General features: G+C 41.5%; 2 protein-coding genes across 2 annotated transcripts in view; one reads left to right on the top strand and one right to left on the bottom strand.

Annotated features, from left to right (window-relative positions):
* mxd3 (MAX dimerization protein 3) overlaps positions 1–5,146 on the top strand; it is a 29,196-nt gene extending 24,050 nt beyond the window's left edge. Inside the window, exons 5-6 of the mRNA XM_060927439.1 lie at positions 646–811; positions 3,791–5,146. Coding sequence (XP_060783422.1) covers positions 646–811; positions 3,791–3,906 — 282 coding nt within the window. The 3' untranslated portion in view covers positions 3,907–5,146. The remainder of the gene's footprint in view (positions 1–645; positions 812–3,790) is intronic.
* A 2,480-nt stretch (positions 5,147–7,626) lies between these two features.
* prelid1a (PRELI domain containing 1a) overlaps positions 7,627–23,292 on the bottom strand; it is a 28,793-nt gene continuing 13,127 nt past the window's right edge. Inside the window, exons 3-6 of the mRNA XM_060927440.1 lie at positions 19,360–19,585; positions 13,068–13,181; positions 10,838–10,916; positions 7,627–10,754 (exon numbers count right to left, since the gene is read on the bottom strand). Of these exons, the coding sequence (XP_060783423.1) occupies positions 10,633–10,754; positions 10,838–10,916; positions 13,068–13,181; positions 19,360–19,585 (541 nt within the window). The 3' untranslated portion in view covers positions 7,627–10,632. The remainder of the gene's footprint in view (positions 10,755–10,837; positions 10,917–13,067; positions 13,182–19,359; positions 19,586–23,292) is intronic.

Here is a 23,292-nt window from a genome sequence, read left to right on the forward strand (position 1 = left end):
CGGGGTACACCCTGGACAAGTCGCCAGGTCATCACAGGGCTGACACATAGACACAGACAACCATTCACACTCACATTCACACCTACGGTCAATTTAGAGTCACCAGTTAACCTAACCTGCATGTCTTTGGACTGTGGGGGAAACCGGAGCACCCGGAGGAAACCCACGCGGACACGGGGAGAACATGCAAACTCCACACAGAAAGGCCCTCGCCGGCCCCAGGGCTCGAACCCAGGACCTTCTTGCTGTGAGGCGACAGCGTTAACCACTACACCACCGTGCCGCCCCAGCCTTCGAGTCAATTGTCCAATTACTTTTGGTCCCTTTAAAAGCAGTGTGGCACATGTTAAGGAGCTGAAACTCCTAAACCCTTCATCCAATTTGAATGTGGATACCCTCAAATGAAAGCTGAAAGTCTGGACTTTGTCCATGTCCATTACATAACTATAACTTGAATATGTTTCAGTAAACGGGTAAAAAAAACAACAACAGAATTTGTGTCAGTGTCCAAATATATATGGACCTAACTGTATATACATGCTTCCTGTATGCTACAGGAAGTATCGACTGCAAGATGTGTGTGGTGGAAGTGTTAGTTGACCACACCTAGAATGGAGTTTCATTCTGCTGGTGGTTTGCTTGCAGAAGTTGCAGGAGCAGGACGAGCGGGCCGAGCTGCTGAAGGACCGACTGCGCTGGGAGCAGCAGGAGCTGCGTATGCGTTTGCAGCAGCTGCAGGGCGGCGCGGAGAGGATGCGCAACAACAGCCTGGGCTCGGCCGTGTCCTCTGACAGATCCGACTCGGACAGAGGTAATTGTCCAGTTGTAACAAAGTCTATGATCGGTTTGCATCTTCACAAACTCGCTTCAGAGGACATCAAGTCAAGTAGTATGAGAATTGGTTCCAACCATGCAGTCTGATTGGTGAAAATCATTGTAGCCCTGCTGTTATGTCTAATAACAGCAAGATTTGTTCACTAAATCTGTATCGTTCTTTTGATCAGGAGTTGTTAAGTCATAGCAACAGTTTCAAACCTGTGACCATTATGATTTTTTGTAATGATTATATAAACCAGTTGCCTAACTTTTGATGGTTGATTTGATTTAGTTCTCAACATCTGGCTCAGGTATGAGCAAACCAAAGATGCACTGATTTATCAGCTATACATCAGTATCGGCCTTGTTAACTACCATTGGTCTATTGGCAAATAGGATGACCTTCACCAATGGCAATGGTTTTCCTCTATTTATTTATTTGCTTGCGCGTGCTGGTTTGATGTTATGTTGGTTATTTGTGGTCTGACTCAGATAACAGTAGCCCAGCTGCAGATTCGGAGAAAATCCAATAGGTGGTACTATAATACTACCCATAACGGTAACTTTTTTTTTTTTTAAATAGAAGTGAAAGAAAATGGCAGCCATGTGAGAGCATTTCACTGTCTTGCAGAAAAATCAGCGATATAAATGCCACGTAATGGTAATATATAGTTTGTAAGACATGTTCCAGTGACATTTCAAGAGGCGGTATTGGAGTCTGTGTTGCTTTCGGTAAACCTTTTTTTATTAAAATACATTTTAAACGAGTTCAAGTTTTGGTGTCGACAGACTGAAAGAGTCTGAGCATAAACATAACGGCAATGAGTTGAAAATCATGCCACGCTTCGATTATTATTGTTTATAATGATGAATTCTGTTTCCCTGGCACCAAAGGAGATTAAGTAACAGCGAAAACGAAAAAAAAAAAAATCGGCTATTGTCCAATTTGTTATTTTAAACATTTGGTATCCGTATCAGCCAGGAATTTCACAATCGGTGCATCTCTTGTGTACACGATCGCTATAGCCCACAACTGATTTAACAGTCCTTTTAAAGTAAAAAATGAGTGACTATAAATGCTGCTTTTCATAGAGCTAATTATCCTTGCCATTAGATGAATGATAAAGGCAATATCTTTCAGTTGAAGAATTACAGTAGTGGTTTCCTGTTGCCTTCGAGCAGATCATTTATAGAGGTTTTCTCCTCTCAAACATTTACACCTATGAGCAGTTTAGAGTAGCCAGTTAACCCAACTGTGTGTCTTTGGACTCTGTGTGTGGGGAGACCCACGCAGACACAGGGAGAACGTGCAAACTCCATACAGAAAGGCCCCCGTTGGCCATTCGGCTCGAACCCAGAACCTTCTTGTTGTGAGGCGACAGTGCTAACCATTACACCACCGTGCCACCAGTAATTAGCTTGGGGGGGAATAACAGTGAACTTTCTCCCCATAATGAAAGAACCTGTGTAAAATGTACATGGCTGGAAAAGTCAAAGTATTAAATATTATTTCAACATAAATTTGAACAATGACTGTATGTTTAGGGCGGCACGGTGGTGTAGTGGTTAGCGCTGTCGCCTCACAGCAAGAAGGTCCGGGTTCGAGCCCCGTGGCTGGCGAGGGCCTTTCTGTGTGGAGTTTGCATGTTCTCACCGTGTCCGCGTGGGTTTCCTCTGGGTGCTCCGTTTTCCCCCACAGTCCAAAGACATGCAGGTTAGGTTAACTGGTGACTCTAAATTGACCGTAGGTGTGAATGTGAGTGTGAATGGTTGTCTGTGTCTATGTGTCAGCCCTGTGATGACCTGGCGACTTGTCCAGGGTGTACCCCGCCTTTCGCCCGTAGTCAGCTGGGATAGGCTCCAGCTTGCCTGCGACCCTGTAGAACAGGATAAAGCGGCTAGAGATGATATGAGATGAGAATCTCAGAAGGCGTTTTCTAGCCGTTTATTAGGTAGCTGTTATGCTGAGTAGCCACTAAATCGAATGTATAGACTAGCTGCGACTTCACATTCATTCATCTTCAGTAATCAGTTTATCCTGGCCAGGACTGTGGTGGATCCGGAGTCTATCCCAGGAACACTGGGCCTGAGGTGGGAATAAACCCTGGACAGGACACCAAGTCATTACTGGGTGTTGCTAGCTTGCAGGCCTGGCAAATGAAATATTTTGCCCTTCTACAATAACAATATTGTTGTACATCAACAAGCTGCTTGTGGTGGAACATGCTTATGGAGCATGAAATAGAAATGGATATTTGAAGTAACCAACTTCCTCTTGGGTTCTGTTGCTTAACTGGTATTTCTCAAAAAATGACAAAAGAGCATAGCTAAAGCACGTAATGGCAGTGATTTTGAACCTTGAAGTTGTTTAAATGAAGTTAAAACATTAACCTCACTGTGTTTATTAGCTCTGCCAACTTTGTTGGAGGTGGTTATGTTTTCGCCTCTGTTTTTGTCTGTTAACAATGTAACTCAAAAAGCAGTGAATGGCTTTTGATAATTTTCTAGGAAAGGTGAGCCATGGGCCAAGGAACCATTGATTAGCTTTTGATGCAAATCTGGATACGTTTGTGGATCCAGATTTTTTTTTTTTAATTTATTTGTTCCCAATGTAACTCAAAAAGTAGTGAATGGATTTTGATGAAATTTGGTGTACAGCTTTAGTATTATCCTAGGTTCAAGTGATTTCGATGTTGATCCGGATCAGGATCCACATCCCAGATTAGTAAACATCTGGATATTTTAATATGTGGCTTGTATATGGAGGTGCGCACTCTACCAAGCGGCCTTCTAGTTTTTCTATATTGTTTAACTGTTGACTACAAAGTGGTAATTGTGTATAAACCTTGCTGCATTTGTGCATCACGACTAAAGCTTGTATATTTCTATAATAAAAGGGCATAAGAGTTTAGGATTGTTGTTACGGTCCAGAAACATGTCATGTGAAAAAGTTCTATCTGCTCTCTTATTGCAGAGGACGTGGAGATTGATGTCGAGAGTATGGTGTGGACTTTGGGCTCTGACGGTCTGGGCATATCGCACACCGACGCTGATCATAGTTACTCCACTTCTGATCGTGCCTGGTTATGACGACCATAAAACTATTATGAATTGCTGAAACATTCCAAAAACTGTATCACAAGGTCGAAGAAATAACAAAAAAAAAAAAAAAGGCCTCAAACCAAAAATATGACTGCTTGCCACAGAAAGACACTGCTGCCATTTTATAACCATCAGACTCAGGCTGTTTGCAAGCATGACTAGATTTTTGGTAATATAGTATGATGTTTCTACAATGTGGTGCTCTAGATACACAATGATTTAATGGAGGTATGACAATTTGGTCATTTATTTTGTTCTTAATGTCCTTGTCATTCTTCTTTTAAGCTAATTGGCTCTGTGTCAGGGTCATCCTGCAGTATATACTTGCTTGCACTTAGACCTTTCATTTATTTAACAAATGTCACTCTCTAATTTTGATATGTTGCACAAAGCAGTTTCATCAGCACTTAATTTCACCAGTCATACTTGGGGCATTTGTTCTTGGATTACTTCCCCCCCCCCCCCCCCTTTTGAAAAATCAACAGCACTCATGGATATGTATTCTGTGCAGCAAGTGATAAAACTGTCTTTTTACTAGTTTCATGTTTGCCCAGTTAAATTCAAACTCTAATGATCTAGCACTTAACATGGATAATTTCACAGATGGCTGGATATACAGTTATTAACAGATGACTTCATCCAATAATGGCATCGTTACAAATTAAATTTAGTATTGATCAGCAGGCATGATCTGATTTGCCTTATGGGCAATTTGCATCATTTAGCACTGACATGTTTAAGTCAAGTATTTCTTACTGATTTGTACGTGTTTAAGGAATGGACAAGCTACTTGTTTCCTGCACTAGTAGTACTTAGGTAAGCTAATTCTAGGTGCCATTCGGGATCGATTTTTACCTAAAATGATTCCAGAAACACGGTGTATTTTAGATGAAAATGTAGATTAATAGTAAGGATTTCCCCCTTTTTAAAATGTAGTTGCTAGGCTTCACCTGGAAGGTGTCTCTTTCTACTTAGGACCCCTTTTTTTAAAAAAAAATATATAAATGTGCAACAAGACATGTTGAAATATCAGCAATGCTGCTGAACCAGGCATTTATGCAATTAATGTTCAGTTATTCAGTGTAAATATACACAGCTAAATAGTACACTGTATGTCTTTGTGAACACCAAAAGCCTTATGAAATTTTTTTTTTTTTTGTATGCCTTTGGAACGCCATCACTTTTGTATTTATCTGCCCTGTGTGTATTCGTATGTAGCATTTTCTTACAGTGTAAACCTTTTGTACAAATAAATATTTTATGTATTTAACTTGACTTCTAGTCCAAATTCACATTGTGTTTAGAAGTGTCACAATTTTTAAAGCTAACTTAACATGGAGTAGCCTATATTTAAGTTATTCCATGAAATCTCATCGTACATGAGCTGAACCAAGTTGGCTATAAGCCATGTACGATAAGCTTGAGTAGAATAACTTTACTTAGGGCCCGTTTACACAAGGACGCTGTCGGGTAAAAACGACTAAATATTTTATCGGAAGTGCCTTTCGTCTACACGGGGACGGCGTTTCCGAGGCTGAAAAACGGAAAAAATTGAAAACGCCTTCCGGAGTGGATAAGTTAAAAACAGCCCCTGTTGCATATCCGTCTAAACTACCCAATACGCGAAACTCTGCTCGGATCTGCTCACGTCGGGTACGCGTTTACGTCATACATGTGTCATATACTGTACATGCCAGCCCGGGAAGTAAGAAAGTAAGTAAAGTAAGAGCATGTCTGATTACATCGATCCAACGGACCTTCAAGCTGCTCTGGCAGCTTTAATAAACGTCCAGGAGTCCTTCAAACATCTATACCGAATCTGTACATATACCGTTAATGAACAGAGGCGGGTATAGTATGCTCTTACTTTTTTTACTTACTTACCATAGCCAGAGTAGTCAAAGTTTTCACGGCGCAGATGTGCAGATCAGACAAGATGGAAGACGTTGCGCATGCATGCAGACATAGCAGAGGTCTTTCACAGCACCACCTAGCCGCCTGGCATGCACATCCAATTGAATTCCACACATTTATGCGTCACCGTATGGAGCACTTGCATGTGACGTCACAGCCGATCCAGATTGTGACAGACGCCATCTTGGTCAAACGCCATATTTCCGCCTTCTACTTCTACCTTCTGGAAAACCCTACTATATACAATTCTACTACAACGGCTGCGGCTACAAGCTCTCCCTACCTGTGCACGTTTTTTTTGTGTGTATTTTTGCGTGTTGTTCATCTGTACCGGACTTCAATATCCACTACAACCGTATGGACTTACTGGACATTGGTTTCCAGCAGAAAATGACGGTTTGTAGCGATTTCCATTGCATGCACAACATTCCGGATGAGATAGCGAGACCAGCGGGGTCTCCATGGATTGTTATCGGAAGCAAAGTGAAGGAGGCGGCGCCGGGAGTGGAAGCAAAAGCGAGGCTGCAGGCAGAGCCGGCCTGTTGACTAAGCTCAGAAAACAGCCACTCAAATCTCCACTGCTAAGCCGCTACCTCTCCAACGCCAGATCCATGGTAAACAAGACGGACGATTTGGAATTACAGCTGGAATTACCTTATTCTATAACCGGCTGGTCAGTGCTATACTCAATACTTAAGTGACTTACCCATCCAATGAGGATTATTTTCTTGTTTACAAGATGCCACATCTGAGTCGCTGACAAATCCTGAATTTCTGTAAAGATAACTGTGCAGAGATTTATAAGCACGCAGTGCTTCACCACTGAACAGCGAGGGAAAGTTAATGAGGTAATTATACACGTCTGGGTATTCCGCTGGCAGTTCAACATCCACTGACTTGGTCGTGAAAACTACGTCCGGTAAGCCATAAGGGTCACTAATCTGTAGATCGTTTATTTTAGACATATATCTAGTTATCTGTTCATTAGAAAAATGAGCCGTGTAGTCCGTCGGTTGAAATTGATCCATTCTGTACACGAGTGCAGCAGTATTCAGCGGTGTTTTTTACCGACAAGATGGCGGCTGTTAACTTTCTGGTCACGTGACTGCAAGATCTCTTGAAAACGGTCGTGTAGATGCGGAAAAAAAGTGAGAACGAAAACGGACTTTGCGTTTTTGTTTCAGACCGTCCCCGTGTAAAGTGGGCCTTATTCACTGAATTTTGAGATGCAGCATTTTTATTTTTTTCCAAATTTGATAAATAGCTTTATATAAAATGTCTGACACAATCATTTCTGCTTAGAATATAAATAAACCAGCAAAATGACAGCATTTTTCACAAATTGCTACCAATTCTAGAAAAAAAAAAATCTTACCATTAAATCCTTTTTTTGGGGGGGGGGGGGGGGGGGGGGTGTTAAGTCATGTTTTTTTTATTTCACCCTTGGTTGGTTCAGCAACACGCGCCGCCATTTTGTTTTTCTCTACTTACAGTATATGAGCTGATGGTCTAGTAGTAGAGTAGCCAATCAGAGTGTACGATTGCTCATATCTAGTGAATATGGATAGAATAATAAAGACATTCTGCTCAGAGTGTATAGAAAACCCCCAACTCTGTATAAGGTAAAACAATGATGGTGCCTCAAGTTTATTTCCTAAATAATACCCTTGCTTAAAGGAATGCTCTAGTCTAGTACCAGTCCAAAAAAAACCCTCGACCTTAAATTGTCACTTGGTAAGACTCCGCCCAGAGAAGGAAGTGACTAGATAGCTAATGCATCAGAGAACACAACAGTTCATACATATCAGATATTTAATTCAATCATCATTTGATAGAAAACTTGACAGTAAGCAAATGCTGCTGAATTAAAAGCGTTGTAGATTCAACATTAACAGTTTCACTGAGATTTCAAGATTTGTTTTCCAGTAAATAAAATTTTAAACACTAAGATTCAAGCATGTACACAGACGTTGCCATCTGCTGCAAACCTCCTTCTCCCGTCTTTTTAAAGTTGTGCAGCACACACAGGCAATGACTGCTTTGTCATATGGACCCCATCAGTGTTCATATCACTTCAATTTGAAGCAATGAAATCACATACAGCAGAACAGAAAGAGGTTTTGTTTGTTAAAACACCACCAAGGGCACAGCTGATTCCAAGATCATACTCTTCATAATTAACAAATGGGGTGGAAAAAAAAAGTCACAATAAAAGAATGGATTTAACAAAAAATGTTAAGACCCTGTAAAATATTGAAGGGAACATACAGTTAGCCCAGAAATATTTGGACAGTGATACAATCTTCATGATTTGGGCTCTGCATGCCACCACATTGGATTTGAACTACAACAGATTTGAAGTGCAGACTTTACGGTTTAATTCAAGGGGTTGAACAAAAACATATGATTAAACATGTAGGAACCGTAGCTATTTTTATACAAACGCTCCTCATTTCAGGTGCTCAAAAGTAATTGGACAAATAAACATAACCCTAAGTAAAATGTTACTTTTCAATATTGTGTTGAGAATCCTTTGCAGGCAATGACTCCCTGAAGTCTGGAACCCATGGACATCACCAAACGCTGGGTTTCCTCCTTCGTGATGCTTTGCCAGGCCTTTACTGCAGCTGTCTTCAGTTGTTGCTTGTTTGTGGGTCTTTCTGCCTTAAGCAAGTGAAATGCACGCTCGATTGGGTTGAGATCTGGTGATTGACTCGGCCATTGCAGAATATTCCACTTCATTGCTTTAAAAAACTCCTGGGTTGCTTTTGTAGTACGTTTTGGATCATTGTCCATCTGTACTGTGAAGCGCCATCCAATCAACTTTGTTGCATTTGGCTGAATCTGAGCGGAAAGTGCTTCTGTCTTTTGTCACATCAATAAACACAAGTGACCCAGTGCCATTGGAAGCCATGCATGCCCATGCCATCACACTGCCTCCACCATGTTTTACAGAAGATGTGGTGTGCTTTGGATCATGAGCTGTTCCAATTCTCCAAACTTTCTTCTTCCCATCATTCTGGTACAGGTTGATCTTAGGCCATATACACACGTAGCCGGGTATTTTTAAAACTGAACATTCCCCCCCCCCGTTTATAAAAATGTTTTATCCATACCACCTCGTCTCCCTTCCACACATAACCGAACATCTGCGTTTTCAATCACATTCATAAGCATTCCAAACCTGTAGATGGCATTATTTCCCCAAATCCTACCCCCTAATCACATCAGAATAGCACCTGCACAATAATTAACGCTTTCAAGGCACTACTCCGATCCATTACTCTTTGTCCATGCTTAATCTGGCTTCTGCAGTAAACAAAGGTCGCACGTTTGACGTCAGGGCAGATTTGTTGTCATTTTTTTGGCGCAGATTGTGACGTTCTAAAACGCAAAACTCCGGTTATCTCTGTCTACATGAAAAGGCATACACGGAGTTTTCAAAAATCTTCACTTTGCCCGGAGTTTTTTTAAATATTCGTTTTTGATGTGTTTTCATGTGGATGACAGGCCAAAACGTAGAAAAATATCTTCGATTTAGCAGATACCCGGCTACGTGTGGACGGGGTCTTAGTCTCATCTGTCCAAAGAATGCTGTTCCAGAACTGGGCTGGCTTCTTCAGGTGTTTTTTTGGCAAAGTCAATTCTGGCCTTTCTATTTTTGAGGCTGATTAATGGTTTGCACCTTGTGGTGAATCCTTTGTATTTACTCTCATGAAGAAGTCTTCTCTTTATGGTAGACTTACTCATAGATACTGATACACCTACTTCCTGGAGAGTGTTCTTCACTTGAGTGGATGTTGTGAAGGGGTTTTTCTTCACCATGGAAAGGATTCTGCGATCATCCACCACTGTTGTCTTCCGTGGACGTCCAAGCCTTTTTGAGTTCCCAAGCTCACCAGTGCACTCTTTTTTTCCTCAGAATGTACCAAACTCTTGATTTGGCCACTCCTAACATTTCTGCTCTCTCTCTGATGGATTTCTTCTTTTTTTTCAGCCTCAGGATGGTCTGTTTCACCTCCACTGAGAGCTCCTTTGACCACATATGTGTTCATAGCAACAGCTTCCAAATGCAAATCCCACAGCTGGAATCAACTCCAGACCTTTTAACTGCTTAATTGATGACAGGTTAACGAGGGAAGAGCCCATGCAGCCTTTTTTTTTTTGCAGCCTTCTGAGTCAATTGTCCAATTACTTTTGGTCCCTTGAAAAAGAGGCGGCTACGTATTAAAGAGCTGTAATTCCTAAACCCTTGCTCCAAATTGGATGTGAATACTTTCAAATTGCAGCTGAGACTCTGCACTTTAAGCCCATATTGATTATATAACTGTATCCTGAATATGTTTTCGTAAACAGCTAAAATAACAACTTGTGTCACTGTCCAAATATTTTTGGGACCAACTGTATGAATAGTTGCAGAAACACATCAGCTATGTTCAGACAGCAGCACCGAGTGTCCATATTCCATAAGCAAGCCTCATCTAATACATTTCGTCTGTCCAGACTAGTTAGTTAAAAAACAGTATTTACATCCAGGAACTCGTTTCAGACTGTTGGGTTGGGTCAGGTTTCATGTTTCCTGTTCATATAGGATATCCAAAAAAAAAAGGGATTTCTGCTGCCTGTCTGAACACAGCCATTTCTTATGTAAATACTGACTACGTGGGCCATGAAAGGATGATGTTTCCACAACCGAATCAAATTTACTTCAGTGGTCTAATATTAAAGTGACAGAATGGGCACAAGAAATGAAATCAGGCACAGGCTTAGAAACATGGTGCCCCCATCAAAGTCTCTACATCATACATATTGTTTTTTCTGTGCTTGAGAGGCCAGGCCTTTAGCCTTCTCTTTAGCAGCGAGTGCCGTCTCTCGAGCCTTCTCCGTTGCCGTCTCTGCCAGCGTCCTTGTGGGAGTTTCACCTGCATAGCAGGTAAGTGCAGCTTAGTCAGAGGTGGAATTACAACCCAAATAATTAAGCCACACGATGACAACGCCTTCTTACCTTGCATTTTGGCCAAGACGTATTCAAATCCCTTCATGGTCTTGACCACACTGCTCTTAAATCGGGCAAGGCCAAATTCCTAAAAGTAAATTAAGAGGGAAGAAAAGGGTTTTTTTTTTTTAGAAAAGGAGCTAGTGAGGGAGTGATTTTTTTAATGCCATGTCAGCACTTGAGGCTACATTATGGAAAGAACATTTCAAAAAGGCATTATTTCACCCATATTCACTGGATATGAGCAATCGTGCACTCTGATTGGCTACTCTACTACTAGGCTATAAGCTCATATACTGTGAGTAGAGAAAAACAAAATGGCAGTGTTGCTGAACCAACAGAGAACGAAATAAAAACTACTCGAAAACAACACCTCCCCCCAAAAAAATTATCAAGCATTTAAAAGAAATGGAAATAGCTAAAATAATATAGAATCCCCCCCCCAATTATCTCCTGTTCCACACTCCAGCCCAACTGATGGCGGTAATGCACCTTTAAGTTGGTTTGCCAACTGCCAAAAAACCCTAAAGACGATGACGACCACCCAAAAAGGCGCAACAAAACATGAAACAAAAGTATTTCATGGGGGGTGGCACGGTGGTGTAGTGGTTAGCGCTGTTGCCTCACAGCAAGAAGGTCCGGGTTCGAGTCCCGTGGCCGGCGAGGGCCTTTCTGTGTGGAGTTTGCATGTTCTCCCCGTGTCCGCGTGGGTTTCCTCTGGGTGCTCCGGTTTCCCCCACAGTCCAAAGACATGCAGGTTAGGTTAACTGGTGACTCTAAATTGACCGTAGGTGTGAATGGGAGTGTGAATGGTTGCCTGTGTCTATTACCCCTTTTCCACCAAATCAGTTCCAGGGCTGGTTCGGAGCCAGTGCTGGTTCACAACTCGTTCAATTTGTGAGCCAGCTGATAACCAGTTTGCTTTTCCATAGCTCGTGGTGCTAAGCGGAGCCACGTCATTACGTTGCTGTATACGTCAGTTACCGCGCTACGTTTACATAAACCTTGGCGCGAATATCAAAGCAAAAACAACAGTAATAATAAAAATAATAATAAAAAATGACTTCGCGTTTGTACAGCTGCTGCTTCTCGTCGCTTAAAAATGGCGATCTTTCGCGGTCTTGTTATTGTTGTTGGTCTTAACAACTCCGCCCCCCCACTGACGTAAGCGGTTCTTTCCTCTGGCCCAGCAGAGAGTTGGTGCTAGCCTGGAACCGGTTTTTCTGGCCCCAGAGCCAGTTCTTTGTCAGTGGAAACAGAAAACCCGGTTCCAAACTAAGCACTGGCCCCGAACCAGCCCTGGAACTGCTTTGGTGGAAAAGGGGCATATGTGTCAGCCCTGTGATGACCTGGCGACTTGTCCAGGGTGTACCCCACCTTTCGCCCGTAGTCAGCTGGGATAGGCTCCAGCTTGCTTGCGACCCTGTAGAACAGGATAAAGCGGCTAGAGATAATGAGTGAGTATTTCATGGTAAAAATGCATCTTTCTATTTTTCAAGAATTATAGCAGCACCTTTCACAAATTGCGAGTCGTCATTTTGCCGGTTTTATATTCTAAGCGGAAATTATTTTGTCAGACGTTTTCTATAAAGTTTTGATTTACTGAATTTGCAAAAAATAAAAATGTGCCGTTTCTCAAAATCCAGTGAATGTGGATAGAATAAAACGAGTATTCCACTCAATCTCGTCGTACACGGCTTACAGCCAACGCGACGCTACATGCCTCATCAGCTATCAGCTCATGTACGACTCGATTTCGTGGAATAACAATTATAATTACTTTATATATATAAATAAATCAGCTGCTTTAAAAACACGACAGAAATTAACACACTGTGGTGCCACCTTCTTAAAAACATCATCCAAAGCATTTTGAGAGTGAAAACATTCCCTTGTAGTGTTTTGACCAAGACAGCAAAGTAAAATATGCTTGACTGTCAACGATCTCTTACAAAAATGGCATGCCGGCGGGTTTTAGAAAAGTAAACACGTTCACTGTTGCCATGTAACGCTGGAGATTAAGTGCAATAATTAAAACACAGACTAAGCAGCTGTTCAGCTGTCAACAGGTCACAACTGCTCACCAACTCGGGCTGGTCGTGCTATTTTCAGTGGCTGCTGGAAGCTTCGTGCCTTGGGTGTAATTCATCACCAAATTTGAGTCACTGCTGGCTGTGTGTTATTTAAACCTCCAGGACTTTTTGTCTGGTTTGTCATGAGAACCATTTAACCCACTGACCTGAACAGCTCTGGAAAAGCCGTAGAGGTTGGAGGAGATCCACGCCTCTCTTTTGACCTCTGTAAGGTTGCTGTTATCAAGGCTGACTGTGTAAACACAGCGCTCCTCCACAGACTAATGAAAGAAAAGAAGTCAGATTTGCTGTCAAAGCTCATGGAGAAATATTTAAACAGAGGTCCCTCAATAACAAGTTTCTGCTAAATTGGAACATAGTTCACGGTTCATTCTTTTCCAGTTTCTAAGTTACAAACTCCAGAAAGTTTTGTTAATCTTACAGTGCAGAGGAAAACAACTTCCAACTTTATGGCAAGAAAGTGTGAACAAAGTAAATCCTATTAGGTTATTACAACTAAATTTCTATTCAATATCAAGATGTCAGCTGGTCTAATAACGGAATCATCCTTGACTTGCAAGTGACGTCAAAGCAAAATAGAAACCCACATGTTGGCGGATATGGGTCCGTCTCAGAAACTGGTCTCTCGTTTGGGACATTATGGTCAAAAAATACATTTTCTAATTTTACTTTTTTTTGCATTTACCCAACACTCAATGTTTCTTTTGTCATGTTTAATAAGAATAAAGATAGTATCTTGCTTTATCTGGCCTCCACTGTGGAAATTTTTTTTGATTGCAATTCAAATGCTTTTGTAAAATTGATTTCCATATAAAATAACTCCATCATGAAGAATTAAAGCACCTCCTTCACAGATGAGTGAAAATATTGAATAAATTTCCTCTTTTTGATTGCTTGGGGGGCGGCACGGTGGTGTAGTGGTTAGCACTGTCGCCTCACAGCAAGAAGGTCCTGGGTTCAAGCCCCGGGGCCGGCGAGGGCCTTTCTGTGTGGAGTTTGCATGTTCTCCCCGTGTCCGCGTGGGTTTCCTCCGGGTGCTCCGGTTTCCCCCACAGTCCAGAGACATGCAGGTTAGGTTAACTGGTGACTCTAAACTGACCGTAGGTGTGAATGTGAGTGTGAATGGTTGTCTGTGTCTATGTGTCAGCCCTGTGATGACCTGGCGACTTGTCCAGGGTGTACCCCGCCTTTCGCCCGTAGTCAGCTGGGATAGGCTCCAGCTTGCCTGCGACCCTGCAGAAGGATAAAGCGGCTAGAGATGAGATGAGATGAGATGATTGCTTGGGTTAAAAATGCCAAGTTATGATGACTGAATTGATTATTCACTTAAATATGAATAATATGATACATTTTGGGTATTTGATATGGCGAAATGAGACACGATAGAAAAATCAAGAACACACCGGAAAGATGAGAATAACGGCGCTGGTAAAAGAACAGCGACTGTACCGGCTGAAGGTCGCGCGGGTCTCTGCTGCGGCGCGCGAGCAACGGGACATCACTACCGCACCAGACGGAGCGTGAGGCGGGGGCGGGGCAAAATGACTGGCTGTAGATTAGGGGTCGACTGATAATCGTCCTGGCCGATATATCGGGCCGATATTCTGCATTTTTAGGGTTATCGGTATCGGCCGTAATTTCCACCGATATGCCGATAACATGCCTTTTTTGCAGCCATTTCGTTCCTAACGCGACTGTCACTGCACGTCCTTTCCTGCACTCGCCTCTCTGAGTTCAAGAACACGGTCCCGCCCACCACAACATCTGATTTGTTGTGAACTGTTTCAAGGCGGCCAGACGGACATTCGGGCAAAAGCGGCACAAGGGATACAGCCAATCAACACGCGTAGCTAACCACTGTGAACTGTTTCAAGGCGCCCGTACAGGCACTCGGACAGAAGCAGATCCCACTTCAAGGTAAGGACACGCTGCTTTTGCCGCAATAAGTCATAAACACACGTTGCAAAAGCACAACGTCATTATATGTTTACATTCTTCATCTATTACTCGTTAAAATTGTCCATTTGCATCTGTGTAGCCAGGCAAACTTAGCTTACGGAAGGAAGCACTTGAATTAGCCTACAACCAACTAGTCTCGCTGAAACTACATGTAATGTTGTCCATAGTAAGCAGTCCCCAGCATAACGTAGGCTGCAGTCATTTTTAAATCCCCGTCTGGAAACGTTGTGAATGTGTCAGTAGTTCTACTCGAACAGTAGAATGACATACAGAGAGGTGGTCAAGGGAAGACGAAATAAAATGTAGTGTTTGTGTTGTGTAGGCTAGCGCAAGCCTACTGGCTATTTGTTATGGTGATGAGTAAACTTCATGACGTGACTCGTGCTCAAAAAGCGTATTGCACTTGTATATGTTAGGTAACTTTATAAAGCGCTATTTGAACATTTAAACAAGCCAGGTGTGATATGGTGCTAGCAGGCTATGTAATACTGTAGGGAGTTTGTCAGGACGCTTGTTGTGGGCTCAGTAATGAATTGTGTCGTGGATGCACACTTGCTTGGATAAACGCTAATGAACGAAATACATCAATTAAACTCTTGACTTAAATGTTCTTATGCTACTTCACATTGCGCTGTAATGTACTCCACTAGTATTTATAATTCCTGCGCAAGTGATTCTCCTCGCTAGCGCTTCTGATTCGGAAAGCGATATACTCTTAAAGGAGCAGAGCCGCGGCAATTTATAGAAAAAAAGGAAACCGCCTCAGTGGACAACATGCAGAGCAACTGTGCTTCCTTCACTACAGTATAATCCTCCTAAATTGGGAATATTAGGCTTGGGCATTAAAAGCATTAGAATGTAGATGGTTACTTGTTAAGTTGTTACATAATAGGGAGTGATAGCCTACTTTATGTTTGATTTTACTTTTTAAAAAATGCTGCAGGCAGCTCCCTACACTTGATTTGTTATTTAAAAACTACTTGAAGTTGGTAAGTCTCACTTAGTTCTTAGTGTAAAAGAATCCAGAGTGTATTTTCATTTATTTTCCACTGAAAATGGTGAGCTGTAATATAGTAGGGAGTGATTTATTTTTTTTATTGGTGAATATTTATTTTATTATTATTTTATTTCTCATTTTATTCTAACTAATGTTTGACTTTATTGTACAAATGCTGCTGGCATCTCCCTGCACAAAATTTCATGTTCAATTTTACAATTAAACATGCATTTCATGGACATGAAGGTCTGTGTCAGTGTGTGCTATGTTTAATTTCATGTGAATTATAATGTTTATATTTATCGGTTATCGGCATCCCAATTCCATAATAATCGGTATCAGTATCGGCCCTGAAAAAAAACATATCGGTCGATCCCTACTGTAGATTCTATCAAAAGTTCGACCTAAATTGACCATGGTTGCAAAATATTGGCCAAAAACATGCAAACACTACGAAATATGAAAGTAAGACGAAAAAGAAACATTCTATTGCCTTATACTGCAAGGCTAAAACAATAAAACCGTCAAAACTCACCTTTTCAGTGATAACGCCCGAACAGATCACCCGCGTAACAGAAAGACCGCAAATGGAAGCACGATCAACTTCTAACTGTTGTAGTGGAAAATTCCATTCTACACATGCAAATTGTTAATGTGTGTCCTTCCCCGCACACAAATAACGCTACGGTAAAAAATAGACCACAACTCATTTTATAGCTCAGAAATTCATACAAGACCAGGTACCATCGTAACATATTCTGTAAGAAACATATTCTATACCTAACTTTCAGCTTTCGTTTTAAAAAACAAAATCGCAGATTTATAACAAGTTTTATATGGCATAGTGATTTTAAGTTACTACTTTTGGTGAGGTAGTGACCTTGACCCTGAAGCTTTCCGTTTAGATCAAAACACACGATCGTATTGGGTTTGGGTCTGCGGAAAATGGAGTTACGACGGTGATCAAATATTTTGCATGATGTTTTATTACGGTTATGATTATTCTGTGAGCGCACCAATCCTTAGGTGCATAAAGTTACAACTTAAAATACAATTAGTGATAACTGTAGACTTTTCAGTGGACTACAACCTTTTTAAGGGAATGCGATGGAGTCAACCATTTATCATGTCCCAGATCAAGCCGCCATTTTTCCACAAATTTGCAGAATTTTTGCCAAATTCTGAATATTCACATCAAAGATTTAATTTTATCGGTATTATTTCTTTCATCATTTTATTTCAAATTAAAACCAACATCACCATTCAAAACCGTATAGAGGGCTACCGCATGACATGACCGCGCCGCGAGATTTTGTTAGGTGCCATATTGGAAGACCAAGTACATGCACTCAATATAAAACAAAGTACGAGCGAGAGTAAAGTGACACGATGGCTGATAATTCTGGTTGTGAGTACATTACCAGCTGCAGAAAGGGCACGGTATGTGGAGAAACTGGCTGTGATTGATGGGTTTGACCCATATGATAAGACTCGAGGCAAGGGAGAATGGAAACATAAGGAGGACCGGACACCAATTCTGCCATCTGTTTGCTACCCAGACATTGTAAACTATTTGTTGTTTACACCCAGTGCCTACACTGCTGATGACTTGAAGGCCTACAAAGGGCTACAGGCTTACAATTATGTTGTTAGAGGCTTGGTTTGTGATATTACAGCTGTTATTAAGAATAACCTACACATAGTTATGGCCAAGGTAATCTTGTTGATATTTATCTTTTAATATCTTTTCAGTTGAAAAATTAATACTTTTTGTTACTATTAAGGTATCCATAATTTAAGTTAATTTATCCATTATACATATGTATTTATGATATATGCCTACACAACAACTATGCTTTATTTATATAATAGGAGGGAGAGCAAGCCCCAAACCATCCTAAATTATTATTATTATTAAATTGTAGAAGTCTGGGAGGCTTGCTCCTCATACAGTTATCAACTTGGGGCCAATTTAGCATGTTTTAAATCTGAATTTCTTGTGTTTGCTTACCTCAAAGTGTCCGCAGATCATGCACAGACTTATCCATTATATCCACAGTTTTTTGCCAAGTCTCACACAGGTTTCTTTCAAGTCTACTGTTGGGCCAATAAATCATAAATAAAACAGCTCAGATTTGTTTAAGTCGTTTGCCACTCCACTTTATTCTCGTGGGTTCACATATTGCTGCCATCATTTCCCCCAATCACGAGTTTGTTGGTCTTCCAAAATGGCGCAGGGTCTGTTTACTTCCGGTTTCGGGTGACGTCAGTGAAATCCCTCTATAGTTCATTGACTGAGTATATTTAGTGGGGTACCCCCACAGTACCCAGTTTCTGAGACAGACCCATATACAAATGTGGGGTCAAGCGACATTCCATACAAAACAGTCATGCATGCACAACACTCTTTTTCCACTGCTTTTAGCTATGCCATATCTTTGTTCTGTATACGGTTGTGCTCACAACAGTGCTCGTGACTGTGGCACGTTCTGATTTTTAGAATTCCGTCCGTGATTCGGAAAGAGAGTGAGGAAACGCTGAGGCTTCGTACGGAGAGGAGACGAGCACGGCTGAACAACATCGGCAGGGCTGATCTAACCGAGGCTAAAACCAAAACAGCTCATGCTCGCAGTAATCATTTTATCTCAGGTGAGATTCAAAAGCTCTCTCAATAATATCATGGAAGAATTTTATTTCGTGTTGCTAGAATTTTGCTATAAAATGAGCGTTTTCTTGTCGTTATAATTTTAACACGTGTATTACTATTTCACTCCCAGGAGTGCCAGCAAAATTATACGGTAGAAACAATCCAGACTGGGCACCCACTCAGAAAACGGGCTGCGTTTCGTCCAAGGTCGGACTTGATTCTTTGGCAGCCAAACCAGATAGAACATGATACCAGGGTACTCGATGGTCAGTAGAAGTGTCTTATCTTCAGAAAAGTCTGACTTTTTAAAATAATATGGGTCAAAACCACACATATCTATCTTCTCTTTGTATCGAATCTTCACTCGACCGTTCGAATCGTGGTAATACGGAGAAAATTCAGCATTGTTTACAGACACGCTTTCAGCGGCTGCCATCCTAGTTGCTTTGTAGATCCACCATCATGGCGGACGCTCGTGACGTAGCACATTTTGATCACGTGGTTGCAAGTCATCTATTCAGCTTCAAAACCTATTTATCTGTATGTGACTGACTATACTAGTAAAAACGGAGGAATAATAAAAGGTAAAACATCAGGGTTAGTCACCCTAAAGGGTACTACACAAACTTGCTAGATTCTGTACAAGTTAAGTCGGACACACATGGTGCAAATTAAAAAAAATTCATAATTCAAACAGAACCACTGACAAATTGACCAGAAATGAGGAAATAGGGAAAATGCTAATTTCATCACGGAGTCATCGCAATTGTGCATCAGTGACACCTGCAGCATCAGGAGAAGCGTTTAACTGACACAAATCAGACTCATCTCTCACCATGAAACGTGCATGGCTGATGTTCCAGGTGAAAGTGACCATGGTCCTTTTCTGGGGATCCACGACAGAGTCCTCAATGATATACGCCTTGCGTGCCATGTGGCTGGGCAAAAACGTTTCTGCCCAGCGTGGTGCTCGGCTGGTTTTGGTCAAGAGTCGTCGGGAAAGGAGGCGATTATCAGGAGTCACCTCCCGAAAGATGATGTCTTCCGTCAGCACATGATTACTACAGAAAAGATGAGTGTAGAACCCCGATTCCAAAAAAGTTGGGACAAAGTACAAATTGTAAATAAAAACGGAATGCAATAATTTACAAATCTCAAAAACTGATATTGTATTCACAATAGAACATAGACAACATATCAAATGTCGAAAGTGAGACATTTTGAAAATTTCATGCCAAATATTGGCTCATTTGAAATTTCATGACAGCAACACATCTCAAAAAAGTTGGGACAGGGGCAATAAGAGGCTGGAAAAGTTAAAGCTACAAAAAAAGGAACAGCTGGAGGACCAAATTGCAACTCATTAGGTCAACTGGCAATAGGTCATTAACATGACTGGGTATAAAAAGAGCATCTTGGAGTGGCAGCGGCTCTCAGAAGTAAAGATGGGAAGAGGATCACCAATCCCCCTAATTCTGCGCCGACAAATAGTGGAGCAATATCAGAAAGGAGTTCGACAGTGTAAAATTGCAAAGAGTTTGAACATATCATCATCTACAGTGCATAATATCATCAAAAGATTCAGAGAATCTGGAAGAATCTGTGTGTAAGGGTCAAGGCCGGAAAACCATACTGGGTGCCCGTGATCTTCGGGCCCTTAGACGGCACTGCATCACATACAGGCATGCTTCTGTATTGGAAATCACAAAATGGGCTCAGGAATATTTCCAGAGAACATTATCTGTGAACACAATTCACCGTGCCATCCGCCGTTGCCAGCTAAAACTCTATAGTTCAAAGAAGAAGCCGTATCTAAACATGATCCAGAAGCGCAGACGTCTTCTCTGGGCCAAGGCTCATTTAAAATGGACTGTGGCAAAGTGGAAAACTGTTCTGTGGTCAGACGAATCAAAATTTGAAGTTCTTTATGGAAATCAGGGACGCCGTGTCATTCGGACTAAAGAGGAGAAGGACGACCCAAGTTGTTATCAGCGCTCAGTTCAGAAGCCTGCATCTCTGATGGTATGGGGTTGCATTAGTGCGTGTGGCATGGGCAGCTTACACATCTGGAAAGACACCATCAATGCTGAAAGGTATATCCAGGTTCTAGAGCAACATATGCTCCCATCCAGACGACGTCTCTTTCAGGGAAGACCTTGCATTTTCCAACATGACAATGCCAAACCACATACTGCATCAATTACAGCATCATGGCTGCGTAGAAGAAGGGTCCGGGTACTGAACTGGCCAGCCTGCAGTCCAGATCTTTCACCCATAGAAGACATTTGGCGCATCATAAAACGGAAGATACGACAAAAAAGACCCAAGACAGTTGAGCCACTAGAATCCTACATTAGACAAGAATGGGTTAACATTCCTATCCCTAAACTTGAGCAACTTGTCTCCTCAGTCCCCAGACGTTTACAGACTGTTGTAAAGAGAAAAGGGGATCTCACACAGCGGTAAACATAGCCTTGTCCCAACTTTGAGATGTGTTGTTGTCATGAAATTTAAAATCACCTAATTTTTCTCTTTAAATGATACATTTTCTCAGTTTAAACATTTGATATGTCATCTATGTTCTATTCTGAATAAAATATGGAATTTTGAAACGTCCACATCATTGCATTCCATTTTTATTTACAATTTGTTCTTTGTCCCAACTTTTTTGGAATCGGGGTTGTATTACTTGGAACTCCAAAGCTTATCAGAAATATCTGCCACTCAGTATGGAGGGGAACGACACACGACACCTTATCTTGACTAAAGGAAAAATCTACCCTTAACACCACACACATTGAGCTTTATGTTTAAAATGTACTCTTCAAATTACAACCAAGATTGTTTTGGTAATGAAATTCTTTTCGATAAACTTTTTTTTCATTGCGATATTGGTCCATTTTCACTTTGGATAACAGTTTCCTATACTACACACAATGCTGTTTGAATATCTGCTGGTAGTAGTGCCAGGAGAATTTAGCCCTTACGTCATCTCTAAAGAGAGGGATGCAGCAGTGCTTTAGTCTTTAAAGTGCATATCACGGGTAAATTCAGGAGCAAGACCAATGTAATTCTCCTATTTTATATTAAAAACTTTGGTCAAATATCTGTCACATTTTGTGCAAATTTTTTTTTGCCTTGTGCAATACCAGAAAAATTCAGTTGAAATCAAGCCATTTGAACTGAATTGGTCCACCTCTGAAAAAACTTGGCATTTGGACTCCCCGGGAAACACTCAGTGCGTTTACATGCACATCCAAATCGAGCTACTGTCGGTAATCGAGCAAAGGGTCCCAGCAGGGGTGCCAGAGAAATCCAATCCTACATGCACACAAGGAAATCGAGCTATTGTGTGAGGTACATTGTGCACCCGAGCCACAGGTGGCGCTACACGCCCCATCGTGTTGGTACACTTCCGGCTGTCGTCATGAAGAAGAGGAGTGATTTCCAGTTTACATTCACACCACACGTCATTGCCACCTGTTGGCTACAAACTGTCCTGCGCAGACCACTGTTTTGTAAGACAACTTATTTTGCACAATTGTATATTTTTCTAAAGTCCATTTTTTGCTTACAATTTAACTTATGTCTTAATAAACACACAAAGTTCAATTGTTTTTTGTCTCCTCCTCCTGACCTCTTCTGCTGCTCGCTACTACTACTGTTGTCATGCCGACCGAGGCTGTTGCGTTTCCCGCTTGTGGTCTCATCACTCGTCACTTCCGGAAGGGAAGTAAGTAGCTCAACTACGTAGCTCAATAGGGTTACATGCACTAAGTAGCTCGGCTACAATCGCATAATCTAGGTCGCGTAGCTCGATTACGAGAAATCCAGTTCGTTTCGATTTCAGCCGAGCTAAGGTGTATCCATGGCATTTAGAACTTCGATTTCAGTCGAGCTACGGCAGAAATTCGATTTTCTCTATGTGCATGTAAACGCACTGACTGATTTTCGTGATGTTGCGTGCGGGACGCCTCCTTCTGAATCCTACGTCAGCGCTGGTTTGTTTATGAGAAAACAATCTGGTGGTTTTCTGCAAATTTCTTCAACGTTATCACGTAATTATTAAAATGGTTAACAGACGTATTGTAGGACGGTGTAGCAACATTACATTCTTCATCCAAAGGTGAAATAACATTGCGCTCAAGTGACAATTCCATATTTCAATGCAAAATCGCTAGCTGCTAAACTTGGTCTACACAGGCTGTGCACTGAAACCGTGCAAGCTCTCACAGCCTGCTGGCGCTTCCACAGGTGACGTCACGAATCTGGCTCCAGACTCCCTTGGGATTTTTCCCAGACGTGTTTTATTTTTTTCTGCTGTAGACAGATGGCCTTGTGCAAAATTACCCTTCTGGATGAGTGTGTAAAGGGACATACTTTCATATAAAAAAAAAAAAAAAATCCCCGAATTTGATCCAGGATATGCACTTTAAGTCTGATCAGCTCTCTCGCGTTCTCATCTATACGCTCTGCTCAAACAGCTAAGGTTCCATTTTCATGCTGTCACCACCGTCATCTCATTAACACTGCTGGAAAATGGTATGCTTTCAGACCATTATCCCTTTTGTTAACCCTTTTAACTCCATGACTAATGTCCCCCTGTAACATCAGCTCAGCACTCACAAAACTGCAGAACCACACAACAAATTAGATCTAGAATCACCACATAAATCACAAATATTTCTATACAAACACATTTAATGTGTTTCAGGGTGGACTTTTCCTTTAACGTGCTTAGTTGAATCAAGTGTAGTTTTTAAAGGAG

Source organism: Neoarius graeffei, chromosome 8, assembly GCF_027579695.1.
Source record: "Neoarius graeffei isolate fNeoGra1 chromosome 8, fNeoGra1.pri, whole genome shotgun sequence".
Classification (NCBI taxonomy): domain Eukaryota; kingdom Metazoa; phylum Chordata; class Actinopteri; order Siluriformes; family Ariidae; genus Neoarius; species Neoarius graeffei.